At 37.1% G+C, this 19,767-nt stretch overlaps 1 protein-coding gene across 3 annotated transcripts in view; it reads right to left on the reverse strand.

Moving 5' to 3' along the window:
• Positions 1–2,792: 2,792 nt before the first annotated feature.
• Positions 2,793–19,767, reverse strand: part of LOC106072300 (uncharacterized) — a 207,340-nt gene continuing 190,365 nt past the window's right edge. For all 3 annotated transcript variants that reach the window (XM_056034206.1, XM_056034204.1, XM_056034205.1), the window contains 3 exons: positions 13,436–14,639; positions 6,241–6,400; positions 2,793–5,104 (listed from right to left, as the gene is read on the reverse strand). In XM_056034206.1, coding sequence (XP_055890181.1) covers positions 4,440–5,104; positions 6,241–6,400; positions 13,436–13,828 — 1,218 coding nt within the window. In that variant the 5' untranslated portion in view covers positions 13,829–14,639 and the 3' untranslated portion in view covers positions 2,793–4,439. The remainder of the gene's footprint in view (positions 5,105–6,240; positions 6,401–13,435; positions 14,640–19,767) is intronic.

Consider the following 19,767-nt stretch of genomic DNA (forward strand, 5'->3'; position numbering starts at 1 on the left):
TCCCCGGTGTGCTCGGCCTTTGGACTCGATTCTATTACGAGCGTCCTGTGCTACGAGCCATCTTCGACTCAACTCTTAAGGACCATTTAGAAGAAGAAGAAAACGTTTGGACGTTTTTTTTTTCAGAGCGGAAGATTTTTGAACTTTCTCCCAATTACACGGAAGAGATCTCCGCGAAATGATTCAAACTCGGGGCCATTGTGATGACAAGCCGAAGAGCGTACCACACATGCCATATTATAAAAATTTCTTTGAACAAAACAAATGTGAATTAGTGTCTAAATGTGTTTACAGTAAACTCAAAAAAAAAATGAAATTGCCCAGCACTTTTTTGAAGTTTAAAGACTAGATCTAGATACGGTAAAACTAAAAATGAAGTCGAGAGAAAATCAAGTTTACTTTAACATTTAGCTTACAGTAAAGACAAAAAAAAAATATTTCCTAAGAGTGAACAATTTGGCAATACTTGCTATTGGGCTTGATCTATGTAGGAAACAGAATTGTGAGGATATACTGTATGACTTTGCTACAAGCAAGGCTCGTAAAGTTAATTTGATCGTGATATTGTACTTAGTAAAGTATGAATAAAATGCAAAGACGAATTTATTTTCTAATACAAAATCTTAATTTTCACTTATTCACCTAATCCTAACCCTATCCAGAATGGGCCGAGCGAAATCCGTTTCCCATAAGGCCCCCTCAATTGTTAGGGCCGGCTCTGCATAGGGAGAATGGCAAGCACTTGAACTAGCAGCTACCACACTAATAAACTACCCATGTACAGCCAAACTGTCTTACAAAATAGTCCTTCGTAACCAGAAACACTCAGATACTTCTTACTTAAATCGTGGGAAGAGTGGTCGAGAGGCTAAGTGTGCTTGAACTTGGCTTGGCTACCTAGACGGGGGCTCGAGAGCCTAAAGGCAGCACGGAAAACCAACTGCTAGATACCCCCTCCCCCCCCCCCCCCCACTGGTCCAAAAATGAGATTGGACCAAAAGCGCTCTGAGCATGCTATAAGCATGAAAGTAGCGCTATATAAAAGCTATAAATATATATATAAATCAACTCAGGACATCTCTTTTCAACCCTACCATCAACAGCAAGGAAACTGTTCTTCAATGTATTCCAGCACACATTGAATTAGAAGTCGACATACTGGCCAAAGATGGAAGAACGAACGCACAAATGAAAATGCCTCTCCATTCAGTAGAGATTATGAGAATGATAGAGTGCAGAATAAATGAGAATCGGACCAGCTCACATCCCAATTACAAGAAAAACGAAGTCTAATTATAAGCTCTCTCGACATGACCAACGCATAAATTTTCGACTCACAACCGGACACAACAGAAAGAAACAACATTTGTTCCAGAAGCTTTCCTTGTGGAGCATCACCAGAGAATGCTGACCATGTCCTTTGAAGCTGCATACTTTATCAAGAGGCCCGAATAAGACTCTGGTAAAAAAAAGAAACTATTATAGAAGAAAAACCATACAGAGAACTGCTAGATCTGGAAGCCAAAGTTCGGTTCATCTCTGATGTCAGATATAGGATTACTGATATGAATCCAACGACATGAAAAGTGAGAATAAAGAAGAATATATATATATATATATATATATATATATATATATATATATATATATATATATATATATATATATATATATAACATATTTGTTTAAAAGCATACTGTATGAATCTTTTTAAATCCACTAGGAGGGTAATGAAAGATTAAAGTGACATATTCAATCAAAGCGTCCACTCTGTCAGCCGACGCTGTTGGCCATCACTTGGCATGTCGCTGATCATTGAATCTGACATTGTCCTTATATGAATAGATCTCTGATGTCACCTTTATTTTCATCTCATTTTTTTCGTCAAGAGAGAACAAACTGAAATCCAATGAGAGAAAAAAAGATTTCGTAGAGGAAAGGCGCAGAGCACAAATAGAGAACACTTGCTAGACATCTAATTCATTTGCACCTGATGTAGTAAAATATATAGGTCATAGTTAGGTCTAGGTGAAATACCGCACTGTTTCTTCATCTTCTGGCTCAAAGAAAGTCATAATCTATATTAAACTTATCACTATTTAGTGGATCTCTCTCTCTCTCTCTTTCTGTGAGTCTGTTAAATCTTACTCATCCATCTTATCTATCTATTTCTCTCTCTCTCTATCTGTCTATTTATCTATCTACCTATAGCCTATATATCTATCTATCTCTATCTATATGCCTATCTATCTATCAATAGCCTTACTATCTATCTACCTATAGCCTATCTATCTATTTCTCTCTATCTATCTATGTCTGTCTATTTAGCTATCTATCTATAGCCTATCTTTCTATCTATCTATCTCTCTATCTATATGTCTGTCTGTCTATTTATCTATCTATCAATAGCCTTACTATCTATCTATCTTTAGCCTATCTATCTATCTATTCATTCATCTTTGTTGCTTGATTCTTACAGTACAAGTCTAAATTGTTTATTTTTTTTTTTACTCAACTCAAATACAAGCCTACCTGGCAACTGAAGTTTTATTTTTAGCTTTCAAGTTTCACTGATGCATGCAGCACGCGTCAAGAAAATGTAAATTTTTTACAAATATTTTTTTTTCTTTTTTTTTGTATTATTATTTTACCAGATTCTTGAACCAACAACTTTCAGACAGGCTTCTTAGTTGTTTTTGTTTCAATGTCCAGATTTAGCTCTGACAACATGGCCGCTTCAGATTTGTTTATTTTCTGATGAAGATTCGCAGCTCACTGTATGACCTCGTCAGTTTTTTTTTTTTTTGAGATTTTAAATTATTTTATTGCCTTCGTTCACAGTAATTTTTATCCAGAATATAGATTTTAAATTTTGCGATTTTGGTTTTTGGTTACTCTTTCAATTTTCGTGAGCAAATCTGGATGATGGACTTGAGAATAGGTCGCTGCGCCTCAATCTATCGTTGAATCCTAGTGGGCAAGATTTCGTGACAAGTATTTACTAGCTTATGATAGAAGTAATGACTTAAGCTGAAACTCTATGGACAAGTCATTTCAAATACTTTGTCTTATTGTGAATTCAGTGGTTCTCAAACTTTCATCTTAACCGAACACTTCACACATTCAGAGTATTTAGCGGAACACTTTGCTTATTTTTTTTTTAGATAGATTAATGATTAATTCACGTGGTGGCCTTCAAGTTAATTATTCCTATAGTTCGAGGAACACTTATTCAGGCCTCGAGGAACACTAGGCTTCCGCGGAACACTGTTTGGGAGACACTGGTTAATGTATTCAGCTTAAAAACTGAGATTTAAAATTTGAAACTTAAGATTTCCAGCCACTTTTGGTTAGCTTGTTTGTTACATTGACTTGTCTGCTGAGTATGTACTTGTGTGTTATGTTATTTTTATTGTGTGTATGTATTGTTATGAGTTAGATTGAATACTTAGCGCGTACATTTAAGATTTTTAATGTAGCGCTTATTTAGTGACTGTGGCGTAGTTAGAAACATAAAAATTTAGGAACAGAAATAAAATTTATGTACAAAAAAGGTAGATTCTATAGCGTCATGGCAGCTAGATCTATGGTATAGTATTGGTCAGTATTTGGGCTTGTTTTTTTTTTACCTATGTGATCGTGGGAGACTGAAAATGAGTTAGTGGAGGAACCAGTTACACAGGATATCACTTAGCAGACGTCTATTGCTAGGGGCCCATATCTTGACAATCTTAGTTGTTTTTAAGTACGTAGTGTTATAAAATACATGAAATTAATAACAAGAAAAAAATATGATAAATAAAATGTTTAAATATACATATATGTATATATGAACATCAAAAATAATATACAACAGCAGAAAATATTCTCAGTACGAACTATCATCAGGTGTAGTGTTTTCCACTAAGAGTACACTTTCATCAGGTATAGTGTTTTCCACTAAGAGTACACTTTCACAATAGTGTACATGTCTCAGCCATTGAAAGGAAGTTTACACTCAAGCACACATCTGTACACACACTCTCTCCATTGAGGCATCAAAATGTTTTGTAGCTTGTGTTGTAGCTTGGGTTGTAGCTTGTGAACTGAACAAACTACGAACCCATTTCGAGAGCTATTAATGATAAAGGTAGACGTGGGCTCACTGGACGCAGCAGGTCATTACTTGACATTCAATATCCATTGAAGTTGGTTTGAGATTGTCCTGGCGATTCACTAAACGATTACGACATCTTCACGAGGCCGTCAATTCAGGAGGTCTTAACTTTTCAACAAAGATTAAGGACATAGCAGCCGTATTAAACAGATGAATGACGTCGAAGTGGCGTAGCACAGCTGGAGGGCGTCTCGGCGTTGTAGCACAGCCTAATGTAGTCGAAGCTGCTCAGCACAGCCAAAGCAAAGTTTTGCCTAATTCCCACAAAGGTCAAGGTCACTGGTCAAACGTCCGAAGACATAAGGCACGCCCGAGTGTTCGCCCCTTGCTCTATCCTCTCGGCCAGCTGTATCCTCGGCACTCCCTCTTCCGGCTCCTCGGAAGAGCTCCGGTCGTACCTGCCGGTCAGCTTGGACCGGATGAAGGCGATGCTGGAGATGTAAGACAAGGTCCTCCGCCGGAAGTTGGGCGAGAAGATGAGGTACACGTGCAGCTTGATGGCCCACTCGAACCTCGACACGTACAGAAAGACCGGCTGAAGCTCCGGAGCGTACTGGACGAAGCTGCCGGACACCATGACGAAGAACCGCAGGAATCCCAGAGGCACCTTTAAAATAAGCATAATGAACACCACTGGGAATATCACATTGGTCACCCGCACGGAGCCGCGGCTGGAGGCGCTGCGGGTGGGACCGGCCCTGCCGGACAGCTCCACGGCCGAGGATATCCTGTAGTACTCGTACCCCCGGAAACAGATGAGGCTGACCAGCAAGAGGAGTACGAAGGTGGGGAGGACGCTGACGAAGACCACGTCCAGCTTCATCAGGATGTAGAAGTCGAAGCGAAGCTCCCGCCACTCCCTGCAGATGACGGTCTTGTTGTTCATGGTGATGGGGCCGGTCATGTAGATGACGTAATAGTAGCAGGTGCCCGCCATGATGGCCATACCTGGAGATACAATGAACAAGACGTGAATGAAATAACAAAGACATTAGACTCAATTCTATGTTTCAAGATCTTAGATATGGCTAACGTTGGAATGGATGAGCCGAAGAATAAACCAACAAAGAAAAAATTCCAGTCTTCACCAGAATTAGAACCCGGGACCCCCAGTTCGGATGCCAAGCGCTTTAACACTCAGCCACCGCGCCTCCTTCGACTTGATAGACCGGGGTTCAAATCCAGCAACATCTCCCAGCATTCCGCTTGCAGTTTGAATAGCAGACACAATGTTTTGAATGCCCAATGAATGCATTGCTGGAGTGTGCGGACATGTGGAGAGATAATGTCAATCAACAGACAAGTAAAAACAGCATCATTACTTATAGAGATACGCCTAGAAGGAATGGATACGCGTACGACGTAATTATCTTCTATTAAGAAAGAACGTCTGTAATTTATAAGATTATCCTGACGTCATTCTTGTGAAAGTGTATCAACTTAGAGAAAACTTGATGACATTCAAGGGAAGTAAAAAATTGATTTGGTTGACAATTTTTGACCTCGTGGTCAAAGCCAGTGACCCAAGCGACAATCACCCCCCCCCCTTCACCCACCACCAGTCCTAACTACATGTCACTTGAGAGTGACCCAGGATTAAAGTGTGACAACATTGGTATGGGGGGGGGGGGGGACATCACAAAATAGGACGTAATCATCTTTTTTTTTTTTTTTTTTTTTTGAAGTAACGTCTGTATTTTAGAAGTACTGGACGAAGCTGCCGGACACCATGACGAAGAACCGCAGGAATCCCAGAGGCACCTTTAAAATAAGAAGATATCGAAACACAAAACATAATTAGATAATATGCTTTTGTATTATCCACGTAATGTGGCATGCGCTCTGGACTGTCGTTTTCAGTCATCCCGAAATCTGTAAACCGCCATTCTCTTCCATTCAGCTGGAGAGCTAGGATGTAAATACTCTTCAATTCTGAAGGAACATCCGAAACATGTACAAAAAAAAAATTTAAAAAAAATCAATAATAAGGAAAAAAAAATCTTCAAAGTGGGACATACTGGAGTCAGTGCCCCTTACTTCGCCACTGATTTCTATGTCACCCCCCACACAGTTTGTGATCTTACCAATGACAACCACTTTGGCTCTGAAAGGCGTGCAGAGGGTTGCCTTCCTCAGCGGGCAGTAGACGCCTATGAACTTCTCCACACACAACGCCACGGGGTACCATATGCCCAGGAAGATGAACACGAAGTTGAAGTAGGTCACGTACTGGCACATGCCCGACTGGGGAGAGAACAGAACAAAATACAACTGTTAAGAGTGGTCCAGATGTGGAGTCAAAACAATGTTAAGCGTGTTCCCGATGTGGAGTCAAAACAATGTTAAGCGTGGTCCAGATGTGGAGTTGAAAGAAATGTAAGAGTGGTCCAGATGTGGAGTCAAAACAATGTTAAGAGTGGTCCAGATGTGGAGTTGAAAGAAATGTAAGAGTGGTCCAGATGTGAAGTCAAAACAATGTTAAAAGTGGTCAAGATGTAGAGTCAACTTAAATCCTGGCCCGCTAACATTACTATTTTAGACTTTGACGACATATGCAGATACACATATTAGGCTGCGTCCCATGCTTAAAAAAAAATACTTCAAAAGTATAAAAACAATAAAGAAAAAAAAACAATTATTTTTGTTTAAAAGACTATACCTGATTTGTACCACTTAAAATTAAATTTTTTTTTTTAAATTTAGTTCAAGCCCGGTATCGACCTGGTACTATTGCATCATCAGCTAGAGGAACCTATGTCTCTATTCAAAAGGACAGAGCTACTTTATATAATTGTCATTGTTTTAGTATCTAGTGGCACTTTCAGTGTATAGACATGTTGAGCTAGAATCTAGATTAAACTGCTGCTTTATCTTATCTTATCTTATATAATACAGACGTTACTTCAAAAAAGAAGATGATTACGTCCTTTAGAGCTTATAAGGTCTAGATATAGATCTACCGGTGCTTCTATATCTAGATGTAATGTATTTTACATTTACGTAAAAATATAGCGAAGTTAATCTGTCAAAAAAACTTAAAGCAACTTTAAATTCAATAAACAACTCAGTTATCGGTAAAGTACGGCTGACCAAGCCTTGTCACTTTTTTAAATTGTGTTTCTCTTAAAGGGAAACTCCGATGGTTTTTGACAATTTTTGATATAATGTTTTGATTTACAGATAATGAATATATTATTATTTTGTTTTTATTTGCAATAATAACTCAGTAATTGATATTTTTCTGAAGTAATTTTCATGCGCATCCAAAACGGTCAGACTTTCACCGGGTTTCTATGTGACGTCACACATTCCTATTAATTTAATCTATTGACTTGCTGTATAACGGAAAACCATACAGTAACGTTTACATTCTCGTAAAAGAAATATTTCTTCGTCTATGCAGTTAGATCTAGATCTTGTTAGCCAAGAAAAAAATGCGTGATTTACATGCTTGACTAACCACGGCAGTGTGTATCTTCTCGCCTGACCACTCAACACACAACAACACTATCGCTTGGTTGTCTTGTCATGACTGACTACACGTAGTCTAGACTAGCCTTACACTGACCAGTCAGACCTGCGATCTATTTACTTCTTGGGACAGGGAGGGGCTTAGATGAAAATGTTACTATTTTTCTTGAGTTGATTGTCCTAATGCTTTTAAATCTATCTATCTATATATAAGTGTACCATAGCGCTTGACTAGGCCGTCACTAAGACTTACAGCCTAACAGCTACTGTAAGAATGAAGCGATACGATTGGTCAAATCCAATTTCCCTTTCAGTATTGTTGAGTGAAGTGACGTATGCCTAACATAAAAACAAAATATCATAGAACACCGTTTTTTTTTTAGATGTATCTAAGCATTTAAATAAAAAAAATGGTAAAATGTTTACTATTACAACTTTTTACGCAGAATTTAAATATGTCAACAACTCAAATTTGAAAAACCATCGGAGTTTCCCTTTAATAACTGATGAATGTTAGATTTATAAAAACAACAACAGCCCCATTCTCCCCTAACCCCCAAGGAAAAATCCTGACTAATCGAATGCCTACATCTACTACATGCTATAATATTCCAATGATAGACCTTTAAATATTAAGACTTAGAAGATGATGAGCAAAAATGTTTCTTGAACATTATTTATTGAACTCTTGAATCAATAATGCCTTATATTCGGAAATTCCCGAAAGCGATAGTCCTTTTTAAGAACGCGATAGTCAAAACCGATGTAGGGTCTAGTTCTGTCGCCTAAGTTACAATTTTTTTATTTTGAAAACTTATAAAAACGGTCAAACTAGAGTTTTCCCCATGGGGCCCACGATCTAGTAATTGTTTCTCATCGATACACATCAACTGTTAAGTTTCGTTACAGCCGTTTTTGAAATCGGAGTCCAGATTCCTCCGCCCACTTCTCCTTACAGTTTCCAAATTCCATGAAGTTCTGACTTGAATAGAGGTGTTGTAATAAAAGATTTAATGTAATTCCTAGACATAATAAAAAAAACAACAACACAAAGTTGATTTTTAATGTCAAATATTTATAATGCCAAAAGCTTTTATGAATCATAAATATCGTTTTAGTGATGTGACGAGACGCCATAAAAATAAGTAATTCTGTTTCCGATAAACAAAGAGTGATAACCCTGACAATATTTCATGCTATTCCAATATTATTGCTATTTTCTATTCCCCCAAAGAAACGAATAATGCCAAAATGAGCTTTGAGTTAGATTTTTTAAAGATTAAATTTCTTCTCAATATTGTTTAAAAGAGAAAACTAAACTTGAACTCATTGTGAAACCCAATGAGTGTCTGGCGTAAGTCGAAGAACCAATGCATTTTTTTTGTTCAGCGTATTAGACTTTGAATTTAATAATTTCACATTGTGTTTGACCAATCGTATACATTTGTCTAAGAAATTAAAGTATGTAGATGTGATATGATGTCTGTGTTTCTGGATAGATCTTGAGACATTTGAAAAATATTAGGGCTGACATTAAATACTAATGAAGTTGACATTATATAATATTCAATTTGACATTTCGCAATTTTTTAACCAGCTTATATCAAGTCACTCTGTCTGTCTGTCTGGTCAAAATCGTTTACACGTTATATCTCTAATTTCCGTTTCTCGGATATAGTTGAAGCTTTGCACAATTATTCATTGTCAATGACAACAAATGAATCAATCAAAAAATTAACCCATTAGTTGTGTTTAATTAATTTTGTTTTATATGAACAATTTACTAAATCAGCATAGAGCAACCTGTGACAATAATGTAAAGAATTAGGTCGTTCATTAAAAAAAAATTAACAAAACAATAGACTAATAAAACGTTTTAATTTAATAAGTATTTGACCAGCTCAGTGGCAAAACATGTCAGCCTTGCATCATAGAGGCTCGAGCTCGAATTCCCAATCGCGCAGCTTTTTTTTTTAACCTCGCTAATATCAAAGCGCGAATGGGACTCTTGTCAAAAGGTAAGATAGGAGACGAGAGTAGCCTACGCAATATTCAACAGTTATGATTGATTCAAAATAATTGATGCAATGTTACTCAATAGAAGCGAGAGTTCTACAAAAGTTTCATGTACGTTTAATTTGTTTCCAAACCTCGATTTCTGAGGCGCAACACAGAAATGTGTTTAGATAAAAAATAATATTAGCCTAGCCATAGTGCTTTCACTTAAAAGGGGGGTGGGGGGCTTTGACGTTTTATCCGTATACCCACTAATGCTAGTGGGCAGGTGTCACTTATATATTCAGGAGTGAGTGCTAATATTAAACGGCAGTGGTTTTCTAAAAATCTGAAGGTGTTGGTGTGTTCACATAAAAGTTCACAATGTAAGAAAAAAAAAAGGTGGAGGGGGGAGAGAATAAATGACAAACATTATTTATCTGGGGACTCAATACAGGTGAAGATTTTACTCTCATGTGATATTATGATATAAATCACGATATATGATTTGATTATAGTCATTGGCTACTAAACCTAGATTATTTAATCCTCCCCCCCCCGCCCTGTTCAATCTCCAATATTAACAGGGTCTGTTGCCCTTATATCTGTGTTTATATGTTTATAATACGTCATTTTTTTGTGTGTGGAGGTTTTGTGAAAAATACTTGACAGGATGTGACCTAATAAAATTAAGGCTTTCAATGTCTACTATCACATTTCTTATTCCATATGCTTGGACAAATTTGTACAAATGCTCCTTCTTCCCTAGTGCTATTGTAGCATGGAATGGGTTGCCTGAGTTTGCCAGGAAAACCAGTGACTTGGCAGGATGTAAGTAATTGGTTAACATGCATGACTAGACTAGACAAGACTAGTAATATATTTTTTTTTTAAAGTAACGTCTGTATTTTATAAGATAAGATATCAACATGAAGCATCTGTTAATTAATTCTTATGGGTAATCGTCTACTATAAGTTATTTCTCTGTAGCAACAAAGCAATATCTATATTTAGATCAAGAAGATTATTTCTGTTTGGAAAAGCAAATCTTGGTCTATTTTAACAATAGATGTCCAATCGGAATCGAACATTGCATTAGAGAGGTCTGGCGAAGCACAAAGTAAATATTGCTGCAACATGAGTGCACATCAAATTAGATGTCAAGACACTGTAAGAGGCCGCCATAGTGGGCGGGAAGTAATCTTAGTCGTAACATGTGTATGCTCCCTCGGTCCAAACGAACTCATTCTAAATGTAGCCTACATGGACATCTACAGAGTTCTTTTACGTATTTGCCCAAATATATAGAAAAATAATTGTTACTTTTTATATTTTTATATTTGTATCTTTTTGTGTATTGCTATTACACTAAAGCTATTGTTCTGTTTATATGTAACTTACGGATTTTGACCTTCAGTTTTATGCCTTTCAAGAGATCGCCTGTGCACTTTACATAAACTACGCGTCTTGCTATATTTACATCTCCTGGGAAGTCAATAATTTGATCAGCCTATCGGATAAAACGTTACGTACCTCCCAGTTAGGTCGACTTGACACGAGCGCTGCCGAATTTCCATATTTGATGTAAATCAAGTTTTTATTTTTGTCCTGCACCCTGACCGCTGGGCATTTATAATTTCATTAAACTCTTTGGGGGATAATCTGGATGTGCGATTGAGCAAATGCAGTAGTTTGTTTGCTTTGTTAAGCATGGGCATGTTTCCTCAAATGATGGTTGAATAGAGAGCAGCATATATACGTTTTACTGTCAGGTTTTATATTATTTACTGTTCATTTAGAGCTCGCTGAAATATTGTATTCACCTAGTACGTAATACAACTTCCATTGTTTAAAGTGGGTGACGAGTTTGTTTGTATAGAGTTTCAATGTATACTAAAATTGTTCACAATTTCTTGTACAGGTTATATAACGTCATTTGTGGCAATATTTTGTGAGGTCGTTGCGTCATTTGTGGCAATATTTTGTGAGGCTATGACGTCATCTGTGGCAATTATATTTTGTGAGGCTATGACGTCATCTGTGGCCATTATATTTTGTGAGGCCGTGGCGTCATTTGTGGCAATTATATTTTGTGAGGCTATGACGTCATCTGTGGCAATTATATTTTGTGAGGCTATGACGTCATCTGTGGCCATTATATTTTGTGAGGCTAAGATGTCATCTGTGGCCATTATATTTTGTGAGGCTATGACGTCATCTGTGGCCATTATATTTTGTGAGGCTAAGATGTCATCTGTGGCCATTATATTTTGTGAGGCTATGACGTCATCTGTGGCAATCATATTTTCTGTAGTACATTTATTCAGACTATTTCTTCCTCTAGCCGCTAGTTAGGTACTCACTGTACACTATAACAAAACGGTCTAATCGATAGACGTATCATTAAATTCAAATTACATCGCGCCATGAGTCTCGTGTGTATTCAATAAATCAACAAAGTTGTTGCCCATAATCAAAGAACATTAAATCCGTTCTGGTCAAGGTTTCATATCGCGATAAACGTCTAAGCAATTGACAGTAGAAACAAATCTATAGTAAGAAGCCTTCAACTATGCCCTTTAATGTTTCAAATGTGATTTTTTTTCCCCCCACAAACTGAATTAGCATTTAAACCATGTTAAAATAACTAAATTGATTCTCTCCCTTGGCAGCACAATAACCCCTCGAGTTACACGCTAATGGTTGATGATGTTATTCATTATTTGCAAATATTTGTTTCCAAGCTTATTTTTAAAAAAATGTTCTATATTCTTAGAAAGTAAAGCGCTTGGCTCACAACCCGAGAGAAGGAGTTCGAATCCCATTGAGGCTGAGATTATAAATTCGGGATGTCCCAAGTCTAGCTTTTCCAATCAAATTTGCTATAGAAATTAAGACCGCTATTTGTAGGGCCTTGCGTTGGCAACATGGGATCCTAGTTTATTAAAGATGTATGCAAACGTTTGTTAACCCCTCAGACTGAGAATACTTTTAACATTTTAGGTTCTCAAAAAAAAATGTGTTGTGTTAGCGAATGAAAATTTAGGAAAACAAAATGTTGCTTTTTGTTTTTTTTTTAGCTTTAGACGTGTCAGATGTGGAAAGATTGTTATGGAGTGTGTGTGTTACTATGGTGACGGTAGGAAGAAGCTAGCGATTGGTTCTGAATGATGCAGCATAGGTGGCATTGTCGTCATTTGGTCTTAGGACAGACGACTCGAGAACGTGGGATTGAAAATGTGTGTTATTGTAGCGAGTTAGATTTTGTTAAAAAAATATTGCTGCTAAAGTCGAGTACATTTACTTTATCTCATATAGACTTGATTCTTTTTGACTGTATTATAATAAAAGTTATGTTTCGTATAGTTAACAATGAAGTTATTCAAGTTATTTTAATTAAGCTTTTTTTAGTTAGGATAAAATACGCCTACAGCGGTGTAGTTGTCTACCCGAAGTTTGGTGCTACACATCAACGACAGCCAACAACAAAGATACATTTCATCTTCTTATCTTATCAATTACAGACGTTACTTCAAAATTAAAAAAAAAAAGATAATTACGTCCTACTCATTTCATGTGTCAATCTAGTCATGCATGTTAATCAACTTAAACTCTGCTAAGTCGTTGGTTTTCTTGTCTGATTCAGGCAACCTATACCATTCCTTAATGTAGAGCTAATATGACATGACTATTTGATAACATGCTTCTTTACATAAGACAACAGAGAGGCTACTTACCAAGCCAATGATATTAATATGACATGACTATTTGATAACAAGCTTCTTTTCATAAGACAAGAGGGGCGCTACTTACCAAGCCAATGATATTAATTTTATGTTGCACCAGCCCGTTCTGAATAAAGTCCGTCACCAGGGCGCCGCTGTCGACAACCGCCATGGCGGCCAAATAAGGCACAGAGGGCACTTTCCTGAAATGAGTTCGGGTGAAGACCAGGTAGGCCAAAATGTTGGACAGGAGCCCGACAACCAGCAGAACTGGGTAGGTGTAGAAGCTGATCAGGTAGATGGGCGGAACCTTGGGCGGGGCGCGGGACGACTTGGTGATGGTCCCGTTGCTAAGGAAATGCTGTGTTCCGTTGGCGATGATCCCTTGCAGCGTGTCGTTGGGGCTGAACACAAAGGGCGTGTAGTTGTAGCCCGGGGGAAACACATCCTGAGCGAGGTGGGTGATGTTGGAGGATATCATTTGGAACGTGTGAACCGAGAAACCTGGGCGACACAAAAATGGCGTTCCTCTCACGTGAACATAGGAACAATCCTAATTTTAACTCTTTCCCTACGTAATTATTTACCACATTCTGGTGGAATCAACGTTGGTATCGTCAGTTAGGAGAGAAAGAGTTAATGACATGGTGAAGAACAAATTCCGAAAAAAAAACCATTTGTATGTATCCAAAAATAAGAAATCACGAACTCACAATAATCTAAGAATTGATTATAATCCGGATGGCATTGTGTTGGTTATCGGGAAATCCAGAAGATAAAAATAACACAAGCAAAACTTATTTATAGCTTTATCCACATTAAAAAAAAAATTCTTTATATTTTTACAATGACGTCATTGATAAATGTGTTTTTTTTTCTCCTTCGATGCAAGACTCGACCACTCAGCTAGTTGTCTTGAATGGATTTGTTAAACCTGACTGCAGCGTCGCATGCGAAAGGGGGACAAAGAAACAAACAAAAAAAAAGATTGACGAATAACTCTTTTTTTTTTTTAAGCGATGGAAGAGTTACGTCCCTTGCATCTTCGTTTCGTTTTACCTTTTCACAATTCCTTGCGTGTTGGAAACAGATCTCTGTACTGAGATTCCGTTAATTCTAAGTTTTGAGTAGGCTGGTCTGTGAGATACCGCTCACGTTGAGGAGTAGACTCCCTCGGCACGCCGCGGTGGCGATCAGTCAAATTATTATAGCATTACGAGGCCTGGCGTCCCTGGAGACGCGCCATGACACGTGACCATTACTCGCTTTTCTTGTCAATTTGATTTTCACAGCTGCAATGAAAAAAAAAAATAAAGCAGAAGACAGTGATCAATGATAAAGCTGCAGACGTGATCTATCTAGCAAGTAATTGAAACTAGTTTAACATTTGATTTGATTAACATTCTGATGTCGCGCCCATCGGGGGACACACAATTTGGTCGTAAAAAGTCTTTATTCATTTAGAACAAAATGCACATGTAGAGGCAATGTATAACTTAAAAAAATGTAAACATTAAACAAGATAGGATTTGACTTGAAACTTTGGTCAAAGAAAATGTAAATATCACAAATGTTTTTCTCTGATTCGAAGTGATTGGCAGAATCCATTTTCGTTTTTTGTCTAACTAAACCATATACCATCTCTCTCTCAGTCTCTCTCTCTCTCTTTCTCAGTCTCTCTCTTTCTCAGTCTCTCTCTCTCTTTCAGTCTCTCTCTCTCTCTTTCTCAGTCTCTCTCTCTTTCTTTCTCTCTCTCTTTCTCAGTCTCTTTCTCAGTCTCTCTCTCTCTTTCTCTCTCTCTCTCTCTTTCTCAGTCTCTCTCTATCTCAGCTTGCTAAGTTTGTTGTCCACGGTAGTCATGGGGTCCGATCAACATTGTGATTCTGTTTTAGATTTCATCATTAGTGATATGGTCTTATTTTCCCTTTCTTTTTACCCTAGACCTTTATCAGTCTACAAATACTTGTTTGTCAACTAATTTACTAAATTTTTTCCCAAAAACATTAGCTTCTGAGGCGAAAATGAAAAAAAAAAATTACCTTAAAAAGCCAATCAGATAAAAGTCAAACTTTAGGGAGCAACAAACTCTGACTATGTTGGGCTTTTTACCCCAGCTATAAACTGCTCTTTTCTTAAAAGCCATATGCCCACCACCCACAACGCCACATCAAGAAGATCACTTTTCTCTTTCCCAGGTCGAAACGCTGGTTTCAAATTTCAAATAGGAGATCCTGAGTGACCTTTGATCCGTAAGTGTTTCTTTTGTAGACGCCTTTTCATTCAATTTTCTGGTATATAGGTTTTTCTGAAAGTTGACTGTCAGCCAAGCCTAAACCCATCCTACCTACGTTGACGAGCCCAGCCTGTCCTAATTAGTACATTTTATCGAACTAACTTTACATTTTCATTCATTTTGTTTTGAAAAGTGTTTGGGACTCAGAAGTTGTTCTGTGTGGACAAGACTGGTTCAGTTTTATTTGCTGTTAGTAAGGCACATAAGAAAGTCCCTTCACAAATGAGAAATTCCAAAATCAGAATTTATGAGGAACTTCTGAAAAATGTGAAAACCGCAAGCAAATATTGTATGGCCATATTACAAGATGGTTAAGGCTTTTCTGCAGGGAACAGTACCAGGTAAAAGAAGGAGAGGCAGCCAAAAAAAGAAGCAATGGGAATACAATGTCAAAGAATGGACATATCAAAGGAAATATATTCTCATCCTAACAAAGATATGGTAGAACGGTGAGAGTCGATCATGTGTGGTGCCCCAAAGGTCCTATAGACTAAGAGATAGATGAAAGTGAAGGTGAGAAGGTGACAATGCTTGCGTGATTGAGTCAACACGGAAATAGCTTTATGCAGTCATTGTTCGCTTTATTCATTCTAAGCACAATCGTCATCAACAAATGTCTTCTTACGCTAGTTTCATCAATGGCGGATGACTGTTACATGCGCAGCAAAGTGTGAATGCGTGTTGAAAGAGGAGCGATAGAAAAAGAATCCATAAATGGAGAAATGTAAACGAGGTTATTATTGACATATTATTGTTTGTTGAATCAAGATTAAAGTTCTCATAATCTACTATAGATGAATATAGATAAATAAATTTGGTGCATGATGGGTGGGAAGCGTGGTCGAGAGGCTAAGTGCGCTTGAACTTGGCTTAGCTTGGCTACCTAGAACTCGGGCAGAGTTGTGTTTACTGAGCGCCTGAAGGCAGCACGGAAAACCAACTCCTAGATACCACCTCCCCCCCCCCTCCACCCCAGAGATTGGACCAAAGCGCTCTGAGCATGCTATAAGTATGAACGTAGCGCTATATAAAAGCGATAATTATTTATGATTAAGAGTCTCGTAACCAACCAAAAAATAGCTAGCTTCGTGTACACATAGGTAATGATAATATACACACTTTGAAAAATTTACGATAATCTTATAAGGACGCATAAGCACTGTAAAATTACATTTGGCTAACAGCACACAGTAATTTGCATTATTTAAAATGCAACAGTGATCGTTCGATAAGGTGTCCTTGACATTGGCCAGTTTGTCTTTTTATTTCGTTCTCTCTCGCCATCTTCTTTTTCTTTTAAATTTTCTTTATGCTTTCTAATATCGCCACCACATTTCTCTAAATCGCTCGAACTTCTTTTTCTATGCTACTGTTATTTCAATGCTTGTAAAATCTTAACCGGATCTTTAAAAAACAAAAAAATGGACATGCAATCAAAGGGGAGATTACTCAGTTTAAAATTTATAGAGCAAATTTTCCATACAATCACGAGCCATTTTGAATTTTTCATGCATTAGGCAAATGAACAAGTTGATTACAGAATTATCAAAAGCTTAAAGAGTTACAGACTTATCCTTCAAAGCAGAAGCCAATTACGTTCTACGCATATCCAAGTGTTAATTAGAGACTTAAAACTATGATAAGCCATTGGTTTTCTTGTATGGTTCATGCTCTAATGCAGGGCCGGCCTTAGCACTGCAACCTAGGCTCTTACAGAGGGCCCGCTCTAATTGTAAGTGTAATTTATTAAATTAAACAATTTTAACTTATATATAATAACGGTGATCCGACAAAATAGCGCGGACAAAATAGCGCAAGACACAATAGCGCAAGACAAAATAGCGCAGACAAAATAGCGCAAGACAAGATAGCGCAAGACAAAATCGCGCAAGACAAAATAGCGCAAGACAAGATACCGCAGACAAAATAGCGCAAGACAAAATAGGCAAGACAAGATAGCGCAAGACAAAATAGCGCAAGACAAAATAGCGCAAGACAAGATAGCGCAAGACAAAATAGCGCAAGACAAAATAGCGCAAGACAAAATAGCGCGGACTTATATATGATGTGTATAAAAGTACGGGATTATTAGTAGTTTAATGTCCTGGGCAGCCTTTTTGATCTGTATCTTTTTCAATATTAATAGATCTGAATGTATGCCATATTTGCAGAGAACGAGAGAGCTTTAAATTTTATATCATTCCTCTTTTTTCACCAATGTTTAAAATGCACAACTTGCTAAAAATAGGATTTTGAAATTGGGTAACCCCGTTCAAGTAGTGATGGAATTTCTACGTGACATTTCCTACATTTTAACTTTGTGAAAGTTTGTGTGTGTGTGTGTGTTTAAATCTGACAAGTTTCTTTGCCTGTTTTCAAAGTCCACTTTTGGAATGTAAATAAATGATATACTTTGGAATAATTCATTTTAGCTTATTATAAATTGTGCTTACTGTTTGCATATTTATGATTTCCTCGTGTTTCCAGCTAAATGACTGAAAAATAATGATAACATTAAAACAAAATATTGGCTCTATTCATATTTTACGATATCTAAAGTATTTCTTTCAAAATGACTGAAATATATTTTTTTTCTGCGCTATTTTGTCGGGGTACCCCTTAACAGTGTCTTATTATTATTATTATTTTTTTTTTGCAATACCTCTATTCATGTCACTCCTTCATGGAGGGTGGGCGGACAGCGAATCTCAAAAACAGCTCTATGATTTTCCTAGAAATTGAACAGCTGATGTATCTCGCTAAGAAAATAATTACTAGCTCACTGGCCACATGTCAAAAACTCTAGTTTGACCGTTATAATTTTTCAAAGTAAAAATTAATAAATGTTAATTTGGCTCGAGACTAAATATAGGTCTAGATCCTACATCGGTTTTGAAAGAACTATCGCGTTCAAGAATTTTTGAAAGTAAGGCTTTACTGATTCAAGAGTTTAATAAATTAATATTCAGGAAAATTTTGCGCATTGTCTCTTAAGTCTAGATTTAAATGCTTATCATTGGAATATTAAAAGTCTTTCTCGGGGAGAAAGAGGGTTGGCCGGGAATTTTTTTTTTTTTTAAAATCTAACATTCATTAATCTGTAAGAGAAAAACATTGGCTCAATACGTTGCATAAAGGAAGTATTGTCTTTAAAAAAAAAGTAGTTTTAATATTTTTCTTGTATTTTTTTTTTTTTAATTTGCTTTCTAAGTTATATGAAACTAGATAAACCTATGTCCTATATGCATATATAGGGCCTAGGTGATTCTGGTGATATTGGTTAGAACAAGATTGTGTGTAGGCAATTTTAGAATTGTAATCCCAGAATGCACCGCCACTACCCCGACAGGAACCGGAAAAGCCGGCCATCAATCTTGTACAACGCTCCAATGTAAATTAAATATGCCTCGCCAGTTCGTCCTCCGCTCACATATGTGACACAGAAAAGACGGGGGGGGGGCAGTGGTGGGGGCAGCAGGCTCAGGCAATGTTATATGTGTCTGTCTGTCAGACGAGGATATTCTTGTGTCCTATATTCACGTTTTGTTAGCTTTCAGCGGGCCTGGATACATTATTGCATTTTATCGCAATGGGACGAACTCGAATCAATAGAAAACTAAACTCTTAGCAGGGGAGAGCTCTGCGGTAAACAAACTGATAAGAATAGCTAAACGGACTCGCTTGCCAAATTTCGACGATACCTCATGAAGCTATCCACACTGAACACTAAGGAGATTTGGAACAGAAACAACGCCGCATGAAAATGTAGAACTACATGGAAAGTACTATTATTGAAAGTACTATTATTGAAAGTACTATTATTGAAAGTACTATTATTGAAAGTACTATTATTGAAAGTACTATTATTGAAAGTACTATTACCGAAAGTACTATTACCGAAAGTACTATTACCGAAAGTACTATTACTGAAAGTACTATTACTGAAAGTACTATTATTGAAAGTACTATTACTGAAAGTACTATTAGTTTAAAACGGAAATAAAACCATTTCTTCATTAACTTCAAGAAGAAATTTAATTAGTGAAAAGCCAAGCAAGGGATACGAAAAGTAGTTGAATGAAATGGCAACAAATATTAAAATATTTTTTTTAATCAACGCAGGGCAG

Source organism: Biomphalaria glabrata, chromosome 6, assembly GCF_947242115.1.
Source record: "Biomphalaria glabrata chromosome 6, xgBioGlab47.1, whole genome shotgun sequence".
In the NCBI taxonomy this organism is placed as follows: Eukaryota; Metazoa; Mollusca; class Gastropoda; family Planorbidae; genus Biomphalaria; species Biomphalaria glabrata.